This window comes from Arvicanthis niloticus, chromosome 8 (genome assembly GCF_011762505.2).
Source record: "Arvicanthis niloticus isolate mArvNil1 chromosome 8, mArvNil1.pat.X, whole genome shotgun sequence".
Classification (NCBI taxonomy): domain Eukaryota; kingdom Metazoa; phylum Chordata; class Mammalia; order Rodentia; family Muridae; genus Arvicanthis; species Arvicanthis niloticus.
The window spans coordinates 44,144,268-44,168,220 of record NC_047665.1 but is presented as its reverse complement, the minus strand read 5'-3'; the positions used below and the strand labels follow the sequence as shown (position 1 = coordinate 44,168,220).

General features: G+C 39.0%; 1 protein-coding gene across 3 annotated transcripts in view; it reads right to left on the bottom strand.

The window, feature by feature from the left end:
* Positions 1 to 23,953, bottom strand: part of Sugct (succinyl-CoA:glutarate-CoA transferase) — a 719,395-nt gene that overhangs the window by 406,401 nt on the left and 289,041 nt on the right. For 2 of the 3 annotated variants that reach the window (XM_076939338.1, XM_034510479.2), the window contains exon 10: positions 6,172 to 6,243. The exons of the other annotated variant lie outside the window; for it this stretch is intronic. In XM_076939338.1, the coding sequence (XP_076795453.1) occupies positions 6,172 to 6,243 (72 nt within the window). The remainder of the gene's footprint in view (positions 1 to 6,171; positions 6,244 to 23,953) is intronic. 3 annotated transcript variants of the gene reach the window in all.

Below are 23,953 nucleotides of genomic sequence, written 5' to 3'. Positions count from 1 at the left end.
GAACTGCTTCTCCTCAACTTACTTTTGGCTTTGAAGGTCTCTGTTCAGATGGTAATTCTGTTGTGTGATTGTTCCCAGGGAGATGTGAACAAGCAGATATTAAGCCCACATAGAATACAAACAACAGACCAAAGTAATGATTCCTCTGAAACCAATCTATGGACTAGTGGGTCTATTGGGATTACTGATAAAAGCATAGGTGGGCAGCAACTTATAGGAAGCATGAGTAACTCAAAATCAGCTTCTTCACTGAAAAGTTCAGCCCAATATGGGCTATCAACATACACCTCTTGAATTTCAAATTTTCCATTTGATTATTCATATATTCAATACCTTTGCTGAACACTTCTACTTATCCATTTACTTAGAGTGCCTATAATGCTTAGAAGAGAATTTCAAGAACAGCCTGTATTAAAGCCTTTGTGAATTAATTCCAATGTCAGTGTTGTGCTGATATTAGCATAAACAACGTTTAGCCTTTTCTTGTAAAACTTTGGATTCTTCATTATCTGAATAACTTTAGATGATATCCCAGACATTTTAAATGTTGTTCCAAGAATTTCAGAGTTGGGCCTAGAAAAATGGCTCAGGGTTAAGAATATGTGCTGTCTTGCAGAAGGCCTGCGTTTGGTTCCCAGTACTAGCAGCAAAAGACTCACAACCACCCTTAAGTCCAATTCAAGGAAATTCAATGCCCTCTTCTGGCCTCCTCTGGCACCTTCATACACATGGTGCACTTACAGACAAGAAATTACACATAAGTAAAAATAATAAAAATAGAACTTCTGGATCAGACCTGCCAGATCCAGAAGCATACGGGTTAGACTCCTTTCCCATACCTATCTTACCTGTCCACTGAGTCCTCCAGGGCACTTTCAGCTGCCCTGAGTAGCCTGCTGTCCCCACTGGATCCCCTCATTCTCCCACCACCTCTAGCCCACCTTTATCAGACCTGCTGATCTGGAACCATACACCCCAAGGATATCTGTAAGAGGCTTGCCACATCAGGATCATTGGGCTTAGCCGCCCCACTTTTCTAATACCTACTACAACAGGAATATCCAAGGACTAAAGGTATCCAGATGGCTAAAGGTCCTCAAAAGAACACAATTAACAAAACCCAGGGCAGTATGACACCTTCAGAGCATAGCTACCCTACTACAGCAAACCCTGGATAGCCTAACACAACTGGAGCATAAGAAAATGAGCTTAAATCCAACCTTATAAAGATGACAGAAGCCTTTAAAGAGGTAATGAGTAAATCTCTTAAAGAACTACAGAAAAATACAACCAAACTGGTGAAGGAAATAAATAAAACTGCTCAAGATCTGAAAGTAGAAACAGAAGCAATAAAGAAAACACAAACTGAAGGAACCCTGGAGATGAAAAACCTACAGAAGAGAGCAGGAACACCAGAATTCAGAACATGGAAGAGAGAATTTCAGGTGTACAAAATACAATAGAATAAGTTGATATATCAGTCAAAGATAATGTTAAATCTAAAAAATTCCTGACATAAAACATCAAGGACATCTGGAATACCATTAAAAAACCTAATCAAATAATAACAGGAATGGAAGAAGGTGAAGTATCCCAACTCCAAAGACCAGAAAATATTTTCAACAAAATTATAGGAAAAAAAACTTTCCTAACCTAAAGAAAGAGATACCTATGAACAGAGAAGGTATAGAGAACTAATTGGACTGGACTTGAAAAAAAATCCTCCTGGGACATAGTAATCAAAACACAAAATCTACAGAACAAGAATATTAAAAGCAGTAAGGGGAAAAGGCCAGGTAACATACAAAGGCAGACCTATCAGAATTACACTGGGCTTCTTAAGAGAGACTCTAAAAGCTAGAAGGGCCTGGACAGATATCCTGCAACCTCTAAAAACAATAGATGGAGAAAATAAGATATTTCAAGACAAATTCAAATTTAAACAATATCTATCCTCAAATCCAGCCCTACATAAAATACTACAATGAGGAAAACTCCAACCCAAGAAGGATAACTGCATTCAAGAAAGCACAGGAAATAAGTAAATCCATACACACACAAGTGTGTGTGTAGATGTGCAGCTCAGTCTTTATCAGTGATCAGAATGTAAAGGGAATTTTTTTTAAAAAGTTCAAAAAAAAAAAAACAGAACTTCTGAGTCTTATTTAAATCCTATTGAAACTTTTTGATGCTTTTTTTTTCGAAGTTGCCCTGCTTAGTTCTAAGCTGCAAGTTTCATCTACTTTCCATCAATTTGTATCTAATGTTGGTTGAACGTCCAAACCTTTTCAGTGCCATTCGAATCTGCCTTGTATGTGTTCCACTTAATAATCACACTATAAGCTGAGCATGAAGGCATGTATGCTGATTCTGCTCACAGCATTTTGGGTGCAGTAATTTGAATCAGATCAGTGTATATGCAGCTCAAACGTAAGCCCAGAATTCATAAACAACTTCAAGGATTGCTCTGAAATCCTTTTCCCTGTTTGCAGTCTTTCTCTCTGATTATCCCACTTTCAGTGTGTACTTTCAGAAGCCAAATGGTCAGAACATGGTCAACAGCAACACAAATTCATGCCTTTGAGTGACCATGAAGGAAAGGTTCTTTCTTAGTGGACTCTGTCCTCTGTACTGCTGGGATTGTTCAGTGGCTAGAACAGAAGAAAGTGTAGAGGATAAAAAATAATCTCACCACATGGAAACCACAACTCACTTTTAATTTTCCTTATATAGCAATAAAGATCAACTCTGGAGCCCATTTCCCTTTCCTGGTACCCACCATTCCACTTCTGGCTCCATTGAACTGATCTGCTACCAATTTACAAGAGCTTCAAATTCTGATATTCTTTAATGCTCCTGCTGTTTACTCATAGAGTCTTCAAGCAGATTCCCCCTATATGGTGCAAATTCCCCCTCTAGGACTTATCACAAAGCTCTGTTAAAGGGGAAGTGTAACACCTGGATTTGTCCTAGAACCAGAATTATCCTATCCAAGTTTTCAGAGGCAAGTTAATAAATGTCTCTTGTGAGCCAGGGGCATGCTATGTTTTGCTTATGTAACTAGCCCTTATGATCCCCATAATTTATACATTGGTATAGCTATATATTATAATCTACATCTTATAAGGACACAGATGGTAGGAAAAGATTAAGCACTTTACCAGTGGTTGCCTGACTAGAAGCAAGACCCATAAAGCCCTTAGGAATCATGTTGTAATGTCCCCAGACTACCTGCACCTGAATCAAATACAACATTTATTAAAGTTGAAATTTCCTGTGCCCTACCTCAAACACACCAAAGTCAACTCTTTGAGAAGGTGACTATCAGAGATTCTAAATACACTGAAGTTGAAAATCAACACATTCTGTACCCAGTGAAGGAAACCATCAGTCCAAATGACTTTAAAGGGGATGTCAATATACTTCAAATAGAAATAGCCATAAATGTTGACATCAATCAGTTTAAAATAGCTTACATATGCTCACTTTCCCTGTTCTTCTGCATCATGTTAAGGGACATAAAATAGAAATTGTCATAAACCAAGGTTCACTTTATATATAGTAGTATATTTTCAACCCCAATCCTTGAATTTGTGCTCTGACTCTGGCTCCTGAACACAAGCACTTCCTACTTCCTTATAGGGCCCTTCCTGTTAATCAACCAGTATATCAAATTCTATTTTGGAAAGAGAGGACTTAAGTAAATCCCATGCAGCTGCTCCTGCCCTTCCTAGGAGGCAGAGTTGTTCAGATGCTTCTAAAGAATCTGATGTGGGCTCACTTCTGTGAGGCCAGTTTGCATGAGTCCATCCCTAACAGGTAAGTGTGAATGAAATATATATAATAAGAAATTTATTTCTTATGTATTGCTGGTAAGAAAAGAGAATTTTGTATTCAAGTAGACATACAAAAGATTTTCTTTTAACTTGGGTGATGTAATAACAAGGATTGAGAAAGTCAATCAGAGTATAGTGATCACTTGGCAAACCCACAAATAAACTAAACACCAAGGAAACTCTCCACACAGAACACTTCCTCTGAGGTCTCAGAGTTTTCATGCCACACTTTTGATAGCTCATAGCAGAGATTATCATTCCTAACTCACATATGGGAAAAGCAAAGTCAAGTACGCCATTATATCAGGGCCTATGACAGGCTCCCTTTTGAAGCAATGTGCAAGCATATTATAGCAGTAAGTCATATTTTAGTACTAAAATATGCAGCAAACATTCTGCTTTAAAAAAGCCTTTTCCAAAAAGTGTTCTTACAGATACTTATGAAGAAGTTTAGACATTTCAAAGTGATCAGCAGTAATGAAAAAAACTGAAGAATGTGAGAATGTGTCAACATGAGAGACAGAGAGAGAGAGACAGAGACACACACAGAGAGAGAGAGAGAGAGAGAGAGAGAGAGAGAGAGAGGGAGGGAGAGAGAGAGGCTGTAAACATATGGCTCAGGAGGCCAACCTGCACTTGTTTAGAGTAAAGAGCTGAAGTTTCCATCTCTGAAGTTGAGCACAGGAATGACTTCACCATCAACGGTTTCCGTATGTTTCATATTTTTAAAGCTGACCATTCATAATAAAGATTCTTTGATCCAAGATCAAATGTTTGAATCAATTCTCTCTATACTCCCTGGGTAACCATTATAAAGGCTTTGCCCTCCCTCCCACCTCAGCCACCATCAGCCCTTCTGGGAGTCAGAACCATCCCCTCTTGTTGGTTACCTTCTCTACAATCTTTCCCACCTCTTAGCTGTGGGTTTTAGCTCTGTTTGTTAACCTCTCCCACAAAAGAGACACCATAATAAATAATTCTTGTACACAATAGGTTAACTACTGTAATGAAAACAATCCCCCTGAGGAAGTCAGGAAACTTTAATAAGACAGAAAGCTTATGGTCACACGGTAAAAATCTAATCTTCTCTCAGTCAGAAAAAAAAAGTTTTCAATAGATGAAACCCCTGTCTATATGCAAAAAATAAAATAAAAGTAAAACAAACATATTTTAACTAGCTTATATTTCTTGGATTTAAACTAGTGAAAGTGAAGTGACACTTTGAAAATTTCAAAATTCAGTGTTTTATTTTTAAAAGGGTCCTAAAACAGTTGTAAAGAGATAAAGAGTGAAAATATTAAAAACTGTCTAGGCAATGCTTAAAGTTTAGCATATTTCTGTCCTACATGGGTCCGAGTATTTTAAGGCTTTCTTGGGTCTTACTGAGAAAAAGTATTTTTAATATAACATTAATTTCTAAAATATTTAAGCATGAATTCCAGAGAAAGCTATGCATTAAACAAAGATAACAAAAAAATCTTAAAATTTCTAGCAGAACATAAAATTAATTTGCAAATGCTTCAATTATATTTGGGCCCAATTAAATACAATATAAAGGAAAGACATGGATAGAAATAGGGAGGGAGAAAGGAAAGAAACAGGACTAAATATCCCCACAAAAATGAGAAAGTGTTTATATATGAATGTATATATATATATATATATATATATATATATATATATATATGTATGTATATACATATGTAACATTAATAAATCAAAGCAAGAGGTGCCATCAATTTTAGAGAAACTAAGAAAGGAACATGAAAAGGGTTGAAGGGAGGAAAGAGAAGGAGACAATGATATAATTAATATATTAATTAACATTTTAAAGATTTAATTGAGAAAATTCTAAGTTATAATTTCTCATTTCAACCTAGGTACTGTAGTAGCAACAACAAAAACAAATAAGTAAACAACAAAGTTCTCCAGAACCCACATGGTGAAAAGATACCTTCACAGGCACACTTTAGGGTACATACATATATAAGCATACAAAATGCAAGAAAGAATGAAAAGTAGATAGGAAGGAAGGAAGAAAGGAAGGATGTGAGGGAGGGAGGGAGGAAGGAAGGAAACATAGAAAGAACAAAGAAGAAAGAAAGGAAGTAATATACAACAAAAGAAAAAAGGGAGGAAGGAAAGAAAGGGGAGTGTTTATCAGACCCAGGTCTTAGCATTTGTGAGTATCAAGCAGTATGATTTCAGGTGCTAACATAGGCATTCAACTAGTAATGACTGAGCAACACTGTCAGGCAAAGTTGAACTTTTCCTCAGTTTGTAGAAAATGAACAGCAGAACCTGCCATCTACCCATTCTGGTGATTATGGATTACCTTGCATACAACAGCAAACTGCTGGTTATTTCCTGCTCCAATTACAAGATAGCCATCCTTGGTTTTAAAGGCCTTAAAAAGAAATAACAAATACTTATGTTAGTGTATGTCTGTACATGGGCAAGACCAGAAAAAAGGTTCAATTTCTAATGATGTTATTCATCAATTCAATAGGAACCCAGCATATAGCTTTTCTCTTATAACTACAGTTTTTTAAATTTAAGACTTTCAAGCTGCTTCCTACCTCTTCCAATAATTTCTAAAGCATTGCAAAAGTGTGACAAACATTTAAGAAAATGCTAGGCTTATGTTTCATATTACAAAATTCTATACTCATTTTGCTGTAGAATGATTTTTAACATTTCAAAGTTTCAAGTTTTCTTAGTTTCCACTTTTTCTTGTAGAACTTTTTATATCAAATAGTATAATTATTTGCAAAGATTAAGAAAAGATGACCCTGACACTATTACCAGTGTCATATTGTGTTTACAAACAGGAGACATGGAGACTCTCCTGCACATGTGGTCTTAGTGTGAGTGGAGAACCAAGCTCTGTCCTCCAACTGCCCAATCAGCTCTTTCTCAACAAGCTCCTTGTGTTATCTTTCTTCCTAGGTAAGCTTTGCTCTGCTAACTCACCTGCTTTTCCTTCACTAGGCCCTCTTGAGAGGGACTGCATCTCTCTAATCTGGCAACTTTTTCCTCCTCTCTGATGACCTTTGTGCTATGTTGGAGTACTTCCTTTGCAGTCATCTTTAGTCTCTTCTTCTCTTCCACCAATCTGTCTCTTCTAACTCCACTGAAAAGATCATCAACACCATACCACACAACACAACATGAATTTTGCTTCCTTCCCTCCATTTCTAACAGGCATAAAAATGTATCCTACCTATTCTTGTTCACACCACATTGTCAATCCTTTGCCACTGTGTTACTCTGTCACTACATCCAACTGATACTGTCACTTTCTTGGGTCTCTGCCTTACCATCCATTTTTGTTCTTCTTCATCTCCTATCTCTCTGTCTTGTTCACTGTCCATGTGCCCTCCTTGCAGTATTTTCATTACCCACTAGCATCAATCTTTGGTCTTTTTACTTCAGTCACAAGTCACATATGGCTACTAAATTTATGATAAAGAATAAGAGGAAGATGACATTTTGTAATTTATTTCAAAAGAAATGACCCAAAATAGATAAATCCAAGGAGATTGGAATATAGTGGTTCCCTAGTGCTTGAGAAGTTGGTAAGAAATGAGGAAGAGCTACTGATTTGGGATATTTTTTATAATGGTGATGAAAATGCTCAAAATTTGATGGTAGTGACAACTGTACAGATGTGAACATTCTAAACTTCATTTAATTATACCCGTATGAGGGTGAATAATATAAATTTTATATCAATAATGCTGTTACTTTAAATTTTAAATTCATAATTAAGTGTGGGGAGCTGACAGAAGGCAGCGATCATCCTTGCAGCCATCTTGAGCCATATACCCTGACAAGAGACTTGTTTACAACAGCCTACAACAGCTGAGCACACTCTGATAACATCTTGTTTTAGATACCCTTGGGTCTGTGAGACTTAAAGCTGTGAGACTTAAAGGCGTGACTTAAAGGTGTGATTTAGAGACAAGACTTAAGAGCATGACTTAAAAGGTGTGATTTAGAGACAAGGCTTGAGGGCATGACTTAAAGTTGTGACTTAAATGCGTGACTTAGAAGTGAGACATATAAAAGGCGAGAGGCAGACAGAACAAAGTACTTATACTTGAGACTTGGACTAGGGAGTACTTGGAAAGGAACTAGGAACTAGACACTTGGACTAGAGAACTGGGATTAGGACTTGGTGCCGAAACCCAGGACATGAGATTTGGAGGCACTAGGGACTAGGAACTAGAGACTTGGGACTTGGACTAGGAACAAGAGACTTGGAGAGAAGAAGAGAGACTGAAGAATAAACGGGATTGAATCACACTCTGTCTGGTCTCCATTCTTTGCATCCATCTTTGCTCTCTCTCTTGCTGAACCTCAACTCGCAGACCAGAGCAGCTTGGGGCAGTGCGGGCTCTAACGATTTAGCTCCCAAGGCTTTTGGCAGTGTGGGTTCCAACATTGACAGAGTGGTTCTCCATATTTTGGCCCCCAAACGTGGGATAGTGCGGTTCTCAACAATTAAGAGCCATGAACCCATTGCATTAGACAGTACGTACACAGGGCAAGAAAAAGATCTGTTGCATGGTACTAGCAGACTACAGCTGGGAAATTACAGGTTTTTCTTTCTTACTCTTCCTGTTATGTCCAAGATCATAGCTGAATAATGTCAAGGTTTATGATAAAGGGCTGACAAAGAGTAAATTGATTAAATGATTAGTTCCAGATAACAAAATCAAAGCTACAATTTATCTTGCATTTAAAAACTACAGTAAGATTTTATTATTTTCATGTTGCTGCTGGACATGAATAGAAGTGCTATTAAAAAATTATGCTTGGAGACAGGAGTATGTTGTCCTCTGAGAGACCCCACCTACTACCTGACTCAAATAGATACAGACACCCACAGCCAAACAGTGGATGGAGCTTGGGGACTCTTATAGAAGAATAGGAAGAAGGATTAGGGGCCCCGAAGGAAATAGAAACTCTATAGGAAGACCAACAGAGTCAACTAACCTAGAACATTCATGGGCTAGAATTAGGCCTCCTGGCTCATATGTAGCAAATGTGCAGCTTGACCATCATATGAGTCCTGAACAACCAGAGTTGGGGCTGTTCCAAAAGCTGTTGCCTGTTCATGCAATATGTTCTACTAGCTGGGCTGCCTTGTCTGGCCTCCGTAAGAGAGGAAACACCTAGCCTGCCTCACAGAGACTGGAAGTGCCAGGGTTGGAGAGAATACGGGGTGGGGGTGGGGGGCGGTTTACCTGTTCAGAGGAGAAGGGGAGCAGGGGATGGGGAAGGATTGAAGAAAGGGATGATGGGAGGGGTAGTGAGTGGAATATAGAGTTAATAAGTAAAAAAATTAATTTAATTTAATTTAATTTAAAAACATCACATGAATTATTTTAACATTTTTCCCATGTTCACAAAGGCAAAGCAAAATGAGTGATAAGGATAACTATTAGTGTTTCTCAGATGGCAAGAAAGGAGTCAGAACTGCCCTATGGGTCAGTTACAAAGAATGTTGAGATCAGGTTTTTTTTTTTTTGTTTTTTGTTTTTTTTATTAGTGAACCATGGCTAACTATGAACGTATACCAATTCCCTGCTACTTTATGTATTTCTTTTTAGCTGAGGTGGCAAATAGGAACTTTCAAGTATAATACAAAGAATTATTTTCAAAATTTTGATCAATGATCTGTTAAAATAAGTTTGGGTGGGGTATCATTTCATTTTAATAAACTTCCTTTTTAATGAATGAAGAACTGCTTTTTATTTCCTTCAACCTAGATTATATAATGAAACATTACCAATATAAGGGAAATCTTAAGAAACTGTAGGAACTTCGTGATCACTTAGAAAGTGGGCATTTAGCAGCCTTTAAGCCAACAGAACATGATCAGAACACAAATTATAAGACTGAGGTAAAATATCAGTTATCATAATAACTATTCCCTATTAATATTTTAAAGTGGGAGTAACTGGGAACCAAAAGGACCCAGGAAGTCACTCCCGGCCCAGAACACTGGTTCCTTCAGGTCTGGGCCAGAGCACTGAGCAGATCTTGGGTGGCAGCTCTGCCCCCAACCTTCAAGAACCCAGAGGAAGCAGGGATCCCAGGCACTCTAACTCAGGCAGTATCTTAGGTAAGCAGACAGCAGGGCCCAGCCTAAACAGGGAGTAAATGGGAACAAAAAGGACCCAGGAAGTCACTCCCGGAACACTGGTTCCTTCCGGTCTGGGCCAGAGCACTGAGCAGATCTTGGGTGGTAGCTCTGCCCCCAACCTCCAAGAACCCAGAGGAAGCAGGGATCCCAGGTGCTCTAACTTGGACAGTGTCTTAGAAACTAGTTCTCAGATCTGAGGCCTGGATCAGACCTCTGCCAGGTCTGCTGTTGTGTGGACCCCGATTCCACCTGAGACATAGTGGAAGGTCCACTCAACCCAGAGCCACAGAGGAACAACTGAACTCAGAGCATCAGACAACATATCCTGAGATATTCTAGAGGAGACACTGCACCCAGAACAGCAGACACCTAACTGGACTACTACCTTGGAGGCACCATATCCTGAGGCATCCTAGAGGTACCACTGTAATCAGTGCAACTGGAAAAGATCACAGGGACATCTGGACCCCTAGGAGATCAGACACAAGCTAGATAACTAGAAAGACAGGCTTCAGTCAGAGACAGCAAGCACAGGCAGCACTAGAGTTAACCAGATGGCAAAAGGCAAGAGCAAGAACATAAGCAACAGAAACCAAAGTTACATGGCATCATCAGAACCCAGCTCCCCCATCAGAGCAAGCCCTGAACACCCCATCACACCAGAAAAGCAGGAATCAGAATTAAAATCACTTCTCATGATGATGATAGAGGGCTTTAAGAAAGACATAAATAACACTCTCAAAGAACTTAAGGAGAGCACTGGTAGACAGATAGAAACCCTTAAAGAGGAAACACAAAAATCCCTTAAGGAATTTCAAGAAAATGCAACCAAACAAGAAAAGGAATTAAACAGAACCATGCAGGATCTAAAAATGGAAGTAGAAACAATAAAGAAATCACAAAGGGACAATACCCTGGAGATAGAAAACCTAAAAAAAAGATCAGGAGTCATAGACAGAAGTATCACCAACAGAATACAAGAGATGGAAGAGAGAATCTCATGTACAGAAGATACCATGGAAAACATTGACACAACTGTCAAAGAAAATGCAAAATGCAAAAAGCTACTAACCCAAAATATACAAGAAATCCAAGACACAATGAGAAGGCCAAACCTAAGGATAATAGGTATAGATGAGGGGGAAGACACCCAACTTAAAGGACCAGTAAATATCCTCAACAAAATTATAGAGGAAAACTTCCCTAACCTAAAGAAAGAGATGTCCATAAATATACAAGAAGCTTACAGAACTCCAAATAGTTTAGACCAGAAAAGAAATACTTCCCGCCATATAATAGTCAAAACATCAAATGTACAAAACAAAGAAAAAATACTAAAAGCAGTAAGGGAAAAAGGCAAAGTAACATATAAAGGCAGACCTATAAGAATTACACCAGACTTCTCACCAGAGACCATAAAAGCCAGAAGATCCTGGACCGATATCATACAGACCCTAAGAGAACACAAATGCCAGCCCAGACTACTATACCCAGCAAAACTCTCAATCATTATTGATGGAGAAACCAAAATATTCCATGACAAATCCAAATTTACACAGTATCTCAACACAAATCCAGCACTTCAAAGAATAATTGGCGGAAAACTCCAACACAAGGAGGGAAACTACAACCTAGAAAAAGCAAGAAAGTAGTCTTCCAAAAACCCCAAAAGAAGATAGTTACACAAACATATCTCCATGGATGTTAGCCCAAAAGCTTGGATTAGCGAAGACTCAACCCACAGACCACATGAAGCTCATGAAGAAGGAAGACCAAGAGGGGATGCCTACTTAGAATGAGAAACAAAAATGCTCAAGGGAGCAAATAAGGAAACAAAACATGGAACAGAAACTGAAGGAGGGACCATCAGGAGACCATTCCACCTGGGTATTCACCCCATGTACAGCCACCTAAGCTAAACACTGTTGTGGATGGCTGGAAATGCATAATGTGAGGAACATGATATAGCTGTCTCCTTAGAGGTCTGCCAAAGACTAACACACTCAGAGGATGATGCTCACAGTTAACCACTGATATGATCAGGGGTTTCCCAATGGAGAACTTAGTGAGAGGACTGAAGGAGCAGAAAAGGTTAGTGACCCCAGGTGGAAAGCAACAATACCAAACAACCAGAGCCCCCCAGGGTCTAAACCACCAGCCTGGGAACACATAGGGAGGGACCCAAGACTCCAGAGGTACATGTAGGGGAGGATGGCCTTGTCAGACATAGGTGGGAGAGGAGTTTCTTGGTCCCATAAAGAAAATAAACACAGAGTGGGGGGGGAGGGGAATGTGAGGGCAGGGAGGGGATAGTGAGGGGGGTAGGTGCGGTTACTGCCTCATAGAAGCATGAGGAGGGGGATGGGATAGGAGGTTTCTGGGTGGTAGGAGGAAGTAGGGTAAGGGGATAAAATCTGAAACGTAAATACTACAACCAATTTTAACAAGCGAAAAAAAAAAAGTCTTCAGAACCAACATCTTAAAAAAAAAATGACAGCCCCCTGGGGGTGGGAAATTTTTTTTTTCTTGATACTAAAACTTGTTCTGAGAATTGTATATTGCAGAATACACAGCCTTGGTGTATCTACTCATCAAGCATACTGAGCAGACCTGCCCAAACCTCCAATGTTCTGGAATTCCATCTGAATTCAGTAAAGACACAACATCAGAGGCTTATCAACTTACTCTTCCCCCCACCTCTCTTCTAAAATCTCAATGCCCTTAATCAGCTTGAAGAAGTTAAAGAAGAGTCAGCGCCCCTATTCCCTGAGCTTGGGGACTAATGTGGTTAATAATGGTCTGTCTTTCTAGGGAAAAGTAGTGGTTTTGTTGGAACAGGGGGGATTAGCTAGGATTTATTGCATAGCCATAACCTATTGGTAGAAATCTGTATAATTATTATCAAGATGAAGTTATAATTTCTTAAATGTTACAAAATTTACTTTGATTTCAAATTTAAGGTTTTCATTGGTATGAGCCTCTTATTAATATAAAAATGAGATGAATATTGATACGCTCATGGGCATTGTGCCTGTATAACACATTTAGGAATACAAGGCCTAGACCCAGCCCTTTTTTAACTGATTTGGGACAGTTAACCTATGAGTTAAGGGACTATAGCAAATTCATGGTTTTGAGTTTATTGTTAGGGTGTTTTCCATATTTTATTTAGAAATAGCTGAGAGGAGTGAACAAACAATAGTCCAGGTTACCTTACATGGATAGTTGGTTTTCAAAAAATCAGAAGTCCATAGAACTGATGCTACAAATATTTATATATTAATGTTCATTTTGATTAGAGAACTGTCTGCTCCTGACAGCTTCCTGTCGTGGATTCTAAGAAGAAATTGAGCATCCTTGGAGATACTCCAGTTGTGCAGTGACAGCCACTAGGCAAGAATTGCCTCTCTCCATCTACAGACAAATTACTGTCCAGAAAAGGACACACATGCAGAATAGTCGACTGATTATATCTGCCTAGACAGAGTAATCAGCCCTTAATAATCCTGCATCACTAAGGTCTGTCAGATGATTCTGGGCCAGAAGGCTGAAGATTTGATGCTCCAACGTTCGGTAGTATAGGGGCTTTTCAGGTGTTCAGCGGTCTCTATAAATTGGCTAAGTTTTAGAAGCTATGCTTAGTGCTTCCCATAACTTCAGTTAACTCAGTCATTCTGGATTTCTGATGGGGTTGAAGACCTATAGTCTCATAACCAATCCTGGCTATTTACTTTGAGAGAAAAGATCTGAGTAGATGGTTTTCAGCTGACATTCATTCTAAAGCCAAAAAGCCAGGATCAAAGGTAAGTGTTTTAGTTAGAAGAGATGACAGAGGTTCTGGTTAGTCAACAGAATGATGGACTGTGTATTAGGACTATCTTGTACCTCACTGGTACAATTAGGAATAAGTATGCTCTAATTGTATTTTGAGAGAAAAGTTCTACTTTAACAGGAAGAGTGATATGTAGGAGGAGCTAAGTGGGAAGGAGTACTGAGAGGAAGAGATGGAACAAGGAAAGAAGAAGAGGAGAAGCTAGGTGATGAGAGAGAGAAAGAGAGAGGGGGCATGGAGGCAGATGTTCACATGTCTCCACCAGTCAAAGATAGTTTTTATATCTAGGTTGGGTATTGGGTTACGCTTCTGATTGAGCATTACCAAACTTATAAATCCTTTGATTAACATTTTTAAAAAATCGTATAAAAGCAAAAAGGAAAGGGGGGGCATGGGACAGGGGTGTTCTAGGGAGGGGAATGGGGAAAGGGGATGGCATCTTAAATGTAAATAAAATATAAAATAAAAATAAAGAAAGAAAGAAAGAAAGAAAGAAAGAAAACAAAACAAAAAAAATACTTTAAAGTGTTCATGAAACAAATATATCTTTAAAAGAACACTTCTAAAAATGAATTAGCACTACAGAAAACTGGGCAGGGAGAGAATATGATGGGAGTAAATGAATTATCTACAATACTATACCCCGAAGAAATATGCTCACAGAATGTTTTCTTCTCTCATATACACCTTTATATAATTAATTTTATTATATTGCTAGTCTTCTTTTTAATGTTAATACTGCCCCCAAGAATAATAAAATGTTATCTCTTTAATAACCAAAATATATGCTCAAAGTTTAATTAAACATCCTCAGTTGGTTCAAACTGTAGGACATTTTTATTTTATTCTATTAGTTTTAAAGTAAGCACTAACATAAATGATATAAATTTTTAAATTTAATTTACAGTGAAACTATAACAAAATGCCTAATATAATTAAAATTCTTTAAAATCTGTAGCTACTTGCATTATGAATGCTAATTATGTTTCACCAAATAATTGCTTGCACAAGCGTACCTATACATTGCTTCTAAAAACCTGCCCAGTTGGCTCTGATTGGTAAATAAAGATGCCAACAGTCAATAGCTGAGGAGGACAGACAGAGGTGGGATGTTTTTCCAGGATTAGGACCAAGAGAAGAGAGAGATGGAGGGCATCCACATTGCTGGGAGAGTGTGGAGGAGAGGAAAGATGCTATGCCAAAGAAGAGTGCAAGATATAGACACACAGCCACCGTGTGAAGGAATTGGGAAAACATGGCTCAGAGGGCTGCCCAACTGGGTCCAGAGCAGCCAAGATAGAACATAAGAATTAGTAAGTAGTAACTTGAAATTATCGGTGGGAGATAGATTCTAATAGCAGTGGAAGTTAGGCAGTGGCCTAGCTACTGTGCTGTTTAAGACACTTTAAAATATAAAGGCTGTGTGTGTGTGTCTTTCATCTGGGAACATAAAACATTGGGGTGAGTAGCAAACCCACCACAGGGATTTGTTAATAATTATTTCTACAAAAATCTATTCTTATCTTCACAAACCAATATATTAAATTAGATAATTAAATCCTAGGTCTATGTTACTTAACCCGTGCAGTCAGTATCAGGCATGTTACATAATTTTGAAAGCTTGGCTTTTACTTCTATAAAATAGAAATGATTAGCACTTACCTTTAAAATTGTTATAACAATTAAGCTTACTAAGGTACATTTATTCATCCATCTAACAAATGGTTGCTGACATGATACACTATGTTTCACAGACACTGGGTATGATAGGGAAAAACATAACAAATGATCCATCACAAAAGACTTACATTCGAATAAAGTAACATAAAAATAATGGCAGACAGTGACAGGCTCTAGAATGGAAGCATACAGACCAAAATGGGATCTTACAATACATAGTTCTAATGTTGTTTGTGCCAAAGGAAGAGAAGGCAGAAAATGTCCCTTAGAAAAGTGCTCTGTAAGCTGAGAACTAAGAATTCATACATATGCATTGAATAGAGTTGGGAGCAGTAGGTTGGTATTGAAAGACAGAATGACATGTGTACATGGGTCTACGGTGGGAAAAAGCAATGAACCACAAGAAGAGAGAGAGTAGCATCAGAGAGGCTGCAGAAAAGAAAAGAGAGAGAAGAAGTTGATGGCCACAGGAAATACATTATGTACCATCAAGCTAGCAGAAAGTCACTAAAAGAACTTGACAGATCATGCCTGCATTTCAGAAAGACCTCTCTCTCTCTCTGCAGTATAACCAGTATAACTGGCCAGAGGATAAGATTCGAACTGAGGAAGCTGAGTAAGAGGCTGTTATTATGATCATGACAGAGAATGTGTAGTCTTAGACTAAGGGACATGTGAGTAGAGACAGAAGGAAATAGTGTTAATAACAAAAAAGAGGGGGAAGCTAATGGGATTGATAATGGACTGGGTATGGTGGTTGTAAGCGGCAGACTAACCAAAAGGAAGATGCCACAGGTGACACTGATATTTATGAGAACCTTGTGAGAGTTCCCAGAGCAAATTTCACAACTAGGAACTAGGTTATAATCTGAACTATAGATAATATGTTTGCAATCATTTGCTTATAATGTATAACTGAATAAGTCACATAGATGGAACTATTTAGCAAGAAGCAGAGTAGGGTAAGGACCAACAAATTTCTAAGGGGTGATGTTTTATATTCTCAGAAAGAACTTCTCTAATGGTTCAAAATGCAGCATGGAGTCAGTCAAGGGTAAAATAGCACCAAGCAATGTGGGGTAAACATGCAAACCGCCTCAGCAAAGTCTGGTACAGACATGGATGTAGGCATGTTTCCCATGTGGGTTGGATGGGAGGCACCAACCAACCAGGTTCCCTGATGCTCCTACCTTCTCATGCAATAGGGGTGATTTGGAGCTTGTTTCGGGGAACATGAGACAAGAAGATGAGAGAGAATTCCAGTTTGTTATACACAATGGGAGAGCAGAGCACTGAAAGAAACACACTTGAAATTGGATGTCTTGAGATACCAGATAAGTGCTTCCTTGTCAAGTTTCAGTGTTGAGTGTAATTTTAAAAAACACGCTATTGCCTTTGCCCATCACAGCTGCTGCTGTCCTTGCTCTGGTCCCTCCCAGCTTCCTTTTGTTCCCCTCGGCTTAGCTCCACCAAGCTGCGATCACCGACTCGGCTTCTCTTTCTACCCACTTTTGTTCCACGGGTGAAAAACACTCAGACAGCTTTATCACTTTAGAATTTGTCTACAAGCACAATTGCTGGGCACAGAATCTCCCAGCCTAAACTTATAAGCTAGCCTGTGTCAGCTAGCTGCCCTTGCCCTAACCTCCTTGAGCATTTATCCTTGGTGGAGGCCCTTGGTAAGATCTAACTTCCCCAAGATCTTACATGATAGCTGTGTCCTTCTCATTCCAAAGCCTGGCAAAAAAGTCCTTCCCTTTCCCTCTGTCTACTTTTCCTCCTGGGACCCAGAAGTCCCACCTATCCCTTCCACCCAGAAATTGGCTCTATCCTCCTTTATTGACCAAGTCAGGGATCAATTAGGGAACCAGACTTTAGTATCAAGCACCTTCCCCTACATTTTAGTTACCTAGCCTTAAAATAAACACACACTTGTATGTATTATGTTTAGGGTTTCTCCAGACAGATATGGAAAAAAAGAAAACAACAAAAGGTAGGAGAGTTAGAGAATTACCAAAAATATGGTTGAGCAATGAAGCATAGGCCATGACTCCAAGGAAGAAGATGGTAAAGAAAACGAGAGGAATGAAGCAGGTTGTGTACATGGGGCAAGTCAATGAGAAGCCCATTCTGAACTGTCACGATACAAGGTGAAAGAATAGACATAATAAATATTCGAAATAGAAAAGCTACATTCAGCAACAGTAGAAGGAAATCTGTTTCAGGTTATTACTAGAGAACTACAATATACACTGAATAAAGCAGCTGCTGATATCAGACAGGGATTTGATTAGGCCACTCCATCAAGTAATTAGTATCAGACGTACACACAGAGAATGTCTAGTGCATTCAAATCCCTTGTACCCTAACTCTAGCCCTCACCAGCTTTGCAAACAACTCCTTGTAATTCACTTGACTGATTGCACATTCACCAAATTCCACAAAGCACAATGCATTGTACACTGGGCCTTTCATCACCTAGCTTAGCTGCAAATCTCCATGACTGAAGGGTTCTTCTTTCAAGGAATTCAAATCCCAGGAAGAAAAGCAACTCCTGTTTCTGCATAAATTGATGGGGAAACAGCTAGGAAGGGCAAGAACCTACCATTTCCCAAGAACAAACTCAGAGCCATGCTTTTCCTCTCAGGACATGAGAATCTATCCGTCCTAGAGAAAGAAATTCTACTTTCTATCAACTGTGTTTCATCAAAGGTGGCAAGAATCCAAAATAGAAAGCGTAAGGTGATCTACAATGTTGGCAATTTAAAATATTAGATTTCACAACCATCCATGCAGACTTACTTAGTAAGAGGACTTGTGAGTTCAGAGTAGTTAGAGAAGTTTCAGAAGCAACAGGTGACCACAGCTGAGGCTTTGGAGTAGATGCTGGGATGTGGGTAGCAAGCAGATTCATTTTAGAATATATGTTGCATGTGGAAGTTCTCAGTCCTTTCCAGAAATTATGATTACTGGGCTTCCAGTGGTGTCTCAGTTGGTAATTTTACCAATGATAACACCAAAGATGGACTTCTAGACACACCTCACCAACTGAATATACTCAAGGGTAAGAGGGAAGTATAGCTATGCCTTCCTGTGCTGTCTTTGTAAACTGTCCTGTCTGGATATCTATAATTCTGTCTCTCCCACTAATAAGGTATGTGCAATTGCTAGTGTTATCAACTTCCAAAAAATCACACATGCTAAGCCTTCCTGGGGCTACTTACTTTTAACAACATTTTCTTCCACAAAAGGGAACCACTGCAGATGCCCTTCATCATCCACAGGAAAAAGACATTCCATGAAGTTTACCTCACTGCTAGCACACCATGACCAATATATATCACTATTTCCTACTGCTAACTGTTCAGTGCACCTTATGGTGCTGGAGCCAGCTGCCAGATGGCAACAAGGCATGGACCGCTTGCAGATAAGAACAGTGTCACCGATGGAAAGGAACAACACAGAGAATGGCAAGCTAGTCTCAGCCTCTTAAGCTTCCCTACTACCATTTTGGCACTGAGTACACATTTTTCATGTGGAATAACACATTTTGAAAACTCATTGCAGAATGCAAGACCTTCCATGAATTACATAATTCTATAGTGCCCTTGAAAGCAATGTTACATGAGGATTTCTGGCTATAATTCACCAAAACTACAGGAAGTTTGAGTGTTTAGAGATATTTTTGAGGCTCTTTTAAGAGCCTATCTAGGATTTTCAATCACTTGGCTTTTGGCACCACTCATAGAGGAAATCGCAAGGAAGGACATTAGGAAAGGCCGTCAGTCGTTTGTGTCCTTCACAAGTTACAGGGGAATATCATTTTCCTTATAGTACTTTGTGAGGATAGTCTGGTTGGTTTTCGGGGGAAAAAAAGAGCTGCAGCATAAAATAGTGAAACAAATCTTTTTTCCTGAGACATGAGCTAGAAATCACTTCTGATGGTCCTGAACTGACTGTGTTAGAGTGAGCCCTAATCTAGACTACTTAAAAGTTTATCAATAGCACTCACTTTTAATGGAAAGTAAAAAACAAGTTGAAGCAGAGAGTTTGATTTCTCCTAAGCATTCCAATGTAAAAATTCCCTGACAGTAACAATCTTTCCTTAACTTCCCTCTTATATCCCAAACATAGTATGACACTTATGGCTTTATACCAGTTACATGACATATAGAAAAGTATGACACGGGGCAAGAAGCCTGCACCAACCTCAGACTCATGGGAAGAGTGTACAGAGCAGAAATTTATTCAAGCAGTTGCAGCATTTCACTACCACCAGCTAAGGACTCAAGAGTTAGAATATCTTAAAGAAATATGTGGAATTGTTTGGCAACTTTTTCAAGCATAACTTAAATCCTCATTTATTAGTAAAAAAAAAAAAAAATCACAAAGGCAAGAATCAGGAAAAAGCCAATGTTAGACCTGTGCAGGCCAACAAGACAGCTAAATTTCATCCCAGGTAATTTGAGTAAGCATGATTATGGGCAGAGTGACTGGGATATAGTATGAGGGTGTGGAAAGCAATAGGTACAAAATCTGCCAGAATGGTATGTAAAATCCCTGTAGAGTTGTAGATTAGCCTATAAAAGATATGATAACTCTAAGGGCCCAGCTATGACAATAATGTTCAGAGCATTGCTCTAGTTTTTACATAGGGGATTATGATCACAGGGGTAAAATGGTTTGGCAAGAATATGGAATTTAGCCTAGACAAACAAAAACAACAAAACAGAGAATATGGGAAAAGCAAAAGACAAGTACCCACAAAAGATAATATGAGGTAAGGAGATTGATCTTTGGTGCATATAGGTTTGTGGACAACAGACAAGAACAACATCATGTCCCACATTGTGGGAAGCCGACAGAAGGCGGCTATCATCCTTGCAGCCATCTTGAGCCATATACCCCAACAAAGGACTTGTTTTCAACAGCCTACAACAGCTATGCACACTCTGATAACATCTTGTTTTATATACCCAGGATTCTCCCTTAGGTGTATGTGACTTAAAGATGTGACTTAGAGAGAGACGTAAAGGCATGACTTAAAGGCGTGACTTAAGAATTGAGACTTATAAAAGGCGAGAAGTAGACAGAAGAGGGGACTGGAAACTTGGAACTTGGAGGCACTAGGGACTAGGAACTAGGGACTAGGAACTCAAGACTTGGGACTTGGACTAGGAACAAGGGACTTGGAAAGAGAGAAGAAGAGAGACTTGAGAATAAACAGGACTGAATCACACTCTGTCTGGTCTCCATTCTTCACATCCACCCTCACTCTCTCTCTTGCTGAACCGGAGCAGCAGTGTGGGCTCCGACAATTTAGCCCCCAAAGCTTGGGCCAGTGCGGGCTCTAACAATTTTGGCCCCCAAGCTCTTGGCAGTGTGGGTTCCAATATTTGGCAGAGCAGTCCCCAACACCACATACTAGCCAACTGTTGCTGCACCAGAATTTGGGCAACAGATAGCACTGTTTTTGTTACATCAACACCATTATGTGACTGCAAACACAGAAACTGAAGAAGTACTAAATATCTCAGTGCGGTGAATGAAAGACATCTTTAGGGTCATTGGACAGGGGAATCCAGGAGATCAACAAAATAATATAGATTACTGCCAAGTCCTTGATTGTTTCCCAGAAATCGAAGTTTAGTCCCTATTGCTGAAGACATGACACATGTCTTAGGAACTTAACAAATCAAGCTGGAACTGACCTAAAACTTTCCTTTCCAAGGCCCAGCCCTCAAGAATCTGAAGATGCTCAATAGGAAAGACTCATGCCTAGTGGAGTAAACCTAGCCAACTACTTATAGCTGAGGAGGTCATTGACCCTAGAGAAGAACCTACCACCACCACTAAGGATAATTTCTACGTGCATTCTAAATATGTATCACTATAACTACAGATAAGTAGCTTTCACACCTGAAGTTTTGCAGCAAATGGAGTTTTAAAAATCCATAACTGGTCAAAATGCTGAGAACAATTGAATGTGGGGTACCCATCCGCAATTGATACATCTACAATGTAACTTCTACATCTTAAGGAGCATCACAGAGGAGGCATGGAAGTACAATAAGAACCAGGGGATCAATAAAACTATTGTAATACATTGTCTTCTAGATATGATAGGGAAGCTATATTCATGAAATCTCAACAATATGGTTTCTCAGATATGACCACCACAATGGTAGCACCAGATAACATGACAACATAGAGGGAGAGGAAATCTTACAGGACTCTAATCTACTCCTGGACCAAGAGCCACAGCAATTAATGGCTGCTTAGAAAGGGAGAATCAGTCTTCTCCAGGGACAAGCTGCAGCCAGGGTTTTCCAATGCCAAGTAGTCCACCCTAAACAAATACATAGAAGCACAGCACTAAATGGACTCAACAAGCTGTATTTACATATGAATATATACATATGGGATATCAATATATGTAGCAATAAGTAAGTAGGAAGAAATCATGAATTTGAGAGGAAATGGGGAAAGAGGAGGAGCTGTTAGAAGGAGAGAAGGAATAGAGTAGAAATGATGTAAATATAGTACTCATATAAGTCTCAAAAGAAAATGTAAGTACTAAGTTTCTTTTAAAAGAAAATACTGAACACTATACAAAAGACTTGATAGCAGAAGTTGGAAGCATAAAATAGGGTAGGAGAGCAACTCTCAAGAATTCAAAGATAAAGGATCAGGACCCTCTGCGAAGAACAATGGACCAAAAAGAATTACCATAGCCAACTTCCTTCTCCAAAGCTGATCACTGAAGTTTGAAGATGAAGCTTAGACAGATGGTGGCTATGTTCTCCTTACAGTTCCAGGTGTCCTGACTAGACACTGACAGTCTCCATCTCTTTATTTTCCAAGGCCAAAGTTTAATATGTAAGTCTATAGCATCAGCCTCTATACCTTTTTGAGAAAACACTACAGATATTTTTTTACCAAATAATTGGACATGAGCCTGAAAGTAAAATGTGATTCCCATCCAAATATAAAATAAACTCCTGGCCATGGACCTGGAACCTAAGTGCACAGGGGAAATGTGTGACAGTGGAGAATAAGTGCTTAGGGGGCACCCTATGGACTGTGGGAACAGGTGAAATGCCCTCTTTAAATAGTGGCCAAAAGAAATAATTCCTAATGATATTCTACTACACTCACAGATCTGTGCCTGGTCCAGTTATCATCAAAGAGGCTTCTTCTGGTAGAAGATGGGAGTGGGTGCAGAGACCACAGCCAGACATTATGTGGAGAGACAGTTTAAAAAGTTTCCATCGAGCCCTTCCCCTTGGAGTTAGGGAAACCCTGAGGAAGAGAGGAAGAAAGACTGTAGGAGTCAGAGGGTACAGAGGGCACCTATAGAACATGACCCACTGAATCAATTAAGCAGGGCTCACACAAGCTCCCAGAAACTGAAGTGTCATGCATAGAGCATGCACAGGTTTATACCTGGCCCTCTGTGTATGTGTTATAGCTGTTACCTTGGTATTTTTGTGATACTCCTAATTTTAGAAATGTGCATGTCTCTGACTCTTTTCCCTACTCTTGAGACTCTTTTTCCTTCTATTGAGTTACTGTGTTCAGCCTCAATGTGAGGACTTTTGCCTTGTCTTGATGTATCTTATTTGTTGTGTTTGGTTGTTGTCTCTTGGAACCAGCTCCTTTCTAAAGGGAAAAAGACGGGGAGTGAATCTGCAGCAGAAGTGGGGAGGAAGAGAACTGAGAAGAGTGGAAAAAAGAGAACCTGTGATTGAGATTGCTGTATGAAAGAAGACTCTATTTTCAAATATATCTAAAGCAAGTAAATTCTGTGGTTAAAAAAAAAAGCTTTTAGAAAACTTCATCTGAAAATTTTACAGACATTTCTAGAAAGTAATAGAATAGGGCTGGTGACAAATCTCAGTGAGTAAAGGTATTTGCCATCAGACTCTGATTATCTGAATTTAATCCCCAGAACACATGCAGAATGAGAGAACTGAGTCCCACAAATTATTTTATTTCTACACATACTCTGTGGTATACACAAGTATGTCAACACGTACACATGACAAACACACATACACACAAACATTGAATAAATAAATAAAATTTAAAAGCAAAATAAAAAAGAAATAGAGCAAACAGAAAAAAGGGGGGAAGTGTATTGCAGGACAGTGAGAAAACCACCATACTCCAAGATTAGATTCTTTTTTTTTTTTTTACACTAGAGATGAGTTCCATAGCTGTGTGCATGATGTTCACACTTTTTCCACTGATCTATCTCAAGATCCCTTGAACTTCTTGAAGACTCATTCCTTAGTGAAATATTAATAATGCCTCTACAGGTTAAAATTTAAAATACCAATAAAAGATACAGAAGCAAACATTAAAGGACTGAAAGACCACCTATGCTCACAGATTAGCAGAATGAATTTTGTAAGAAATAGCCATCCTACCAAAAACAATTGACATACC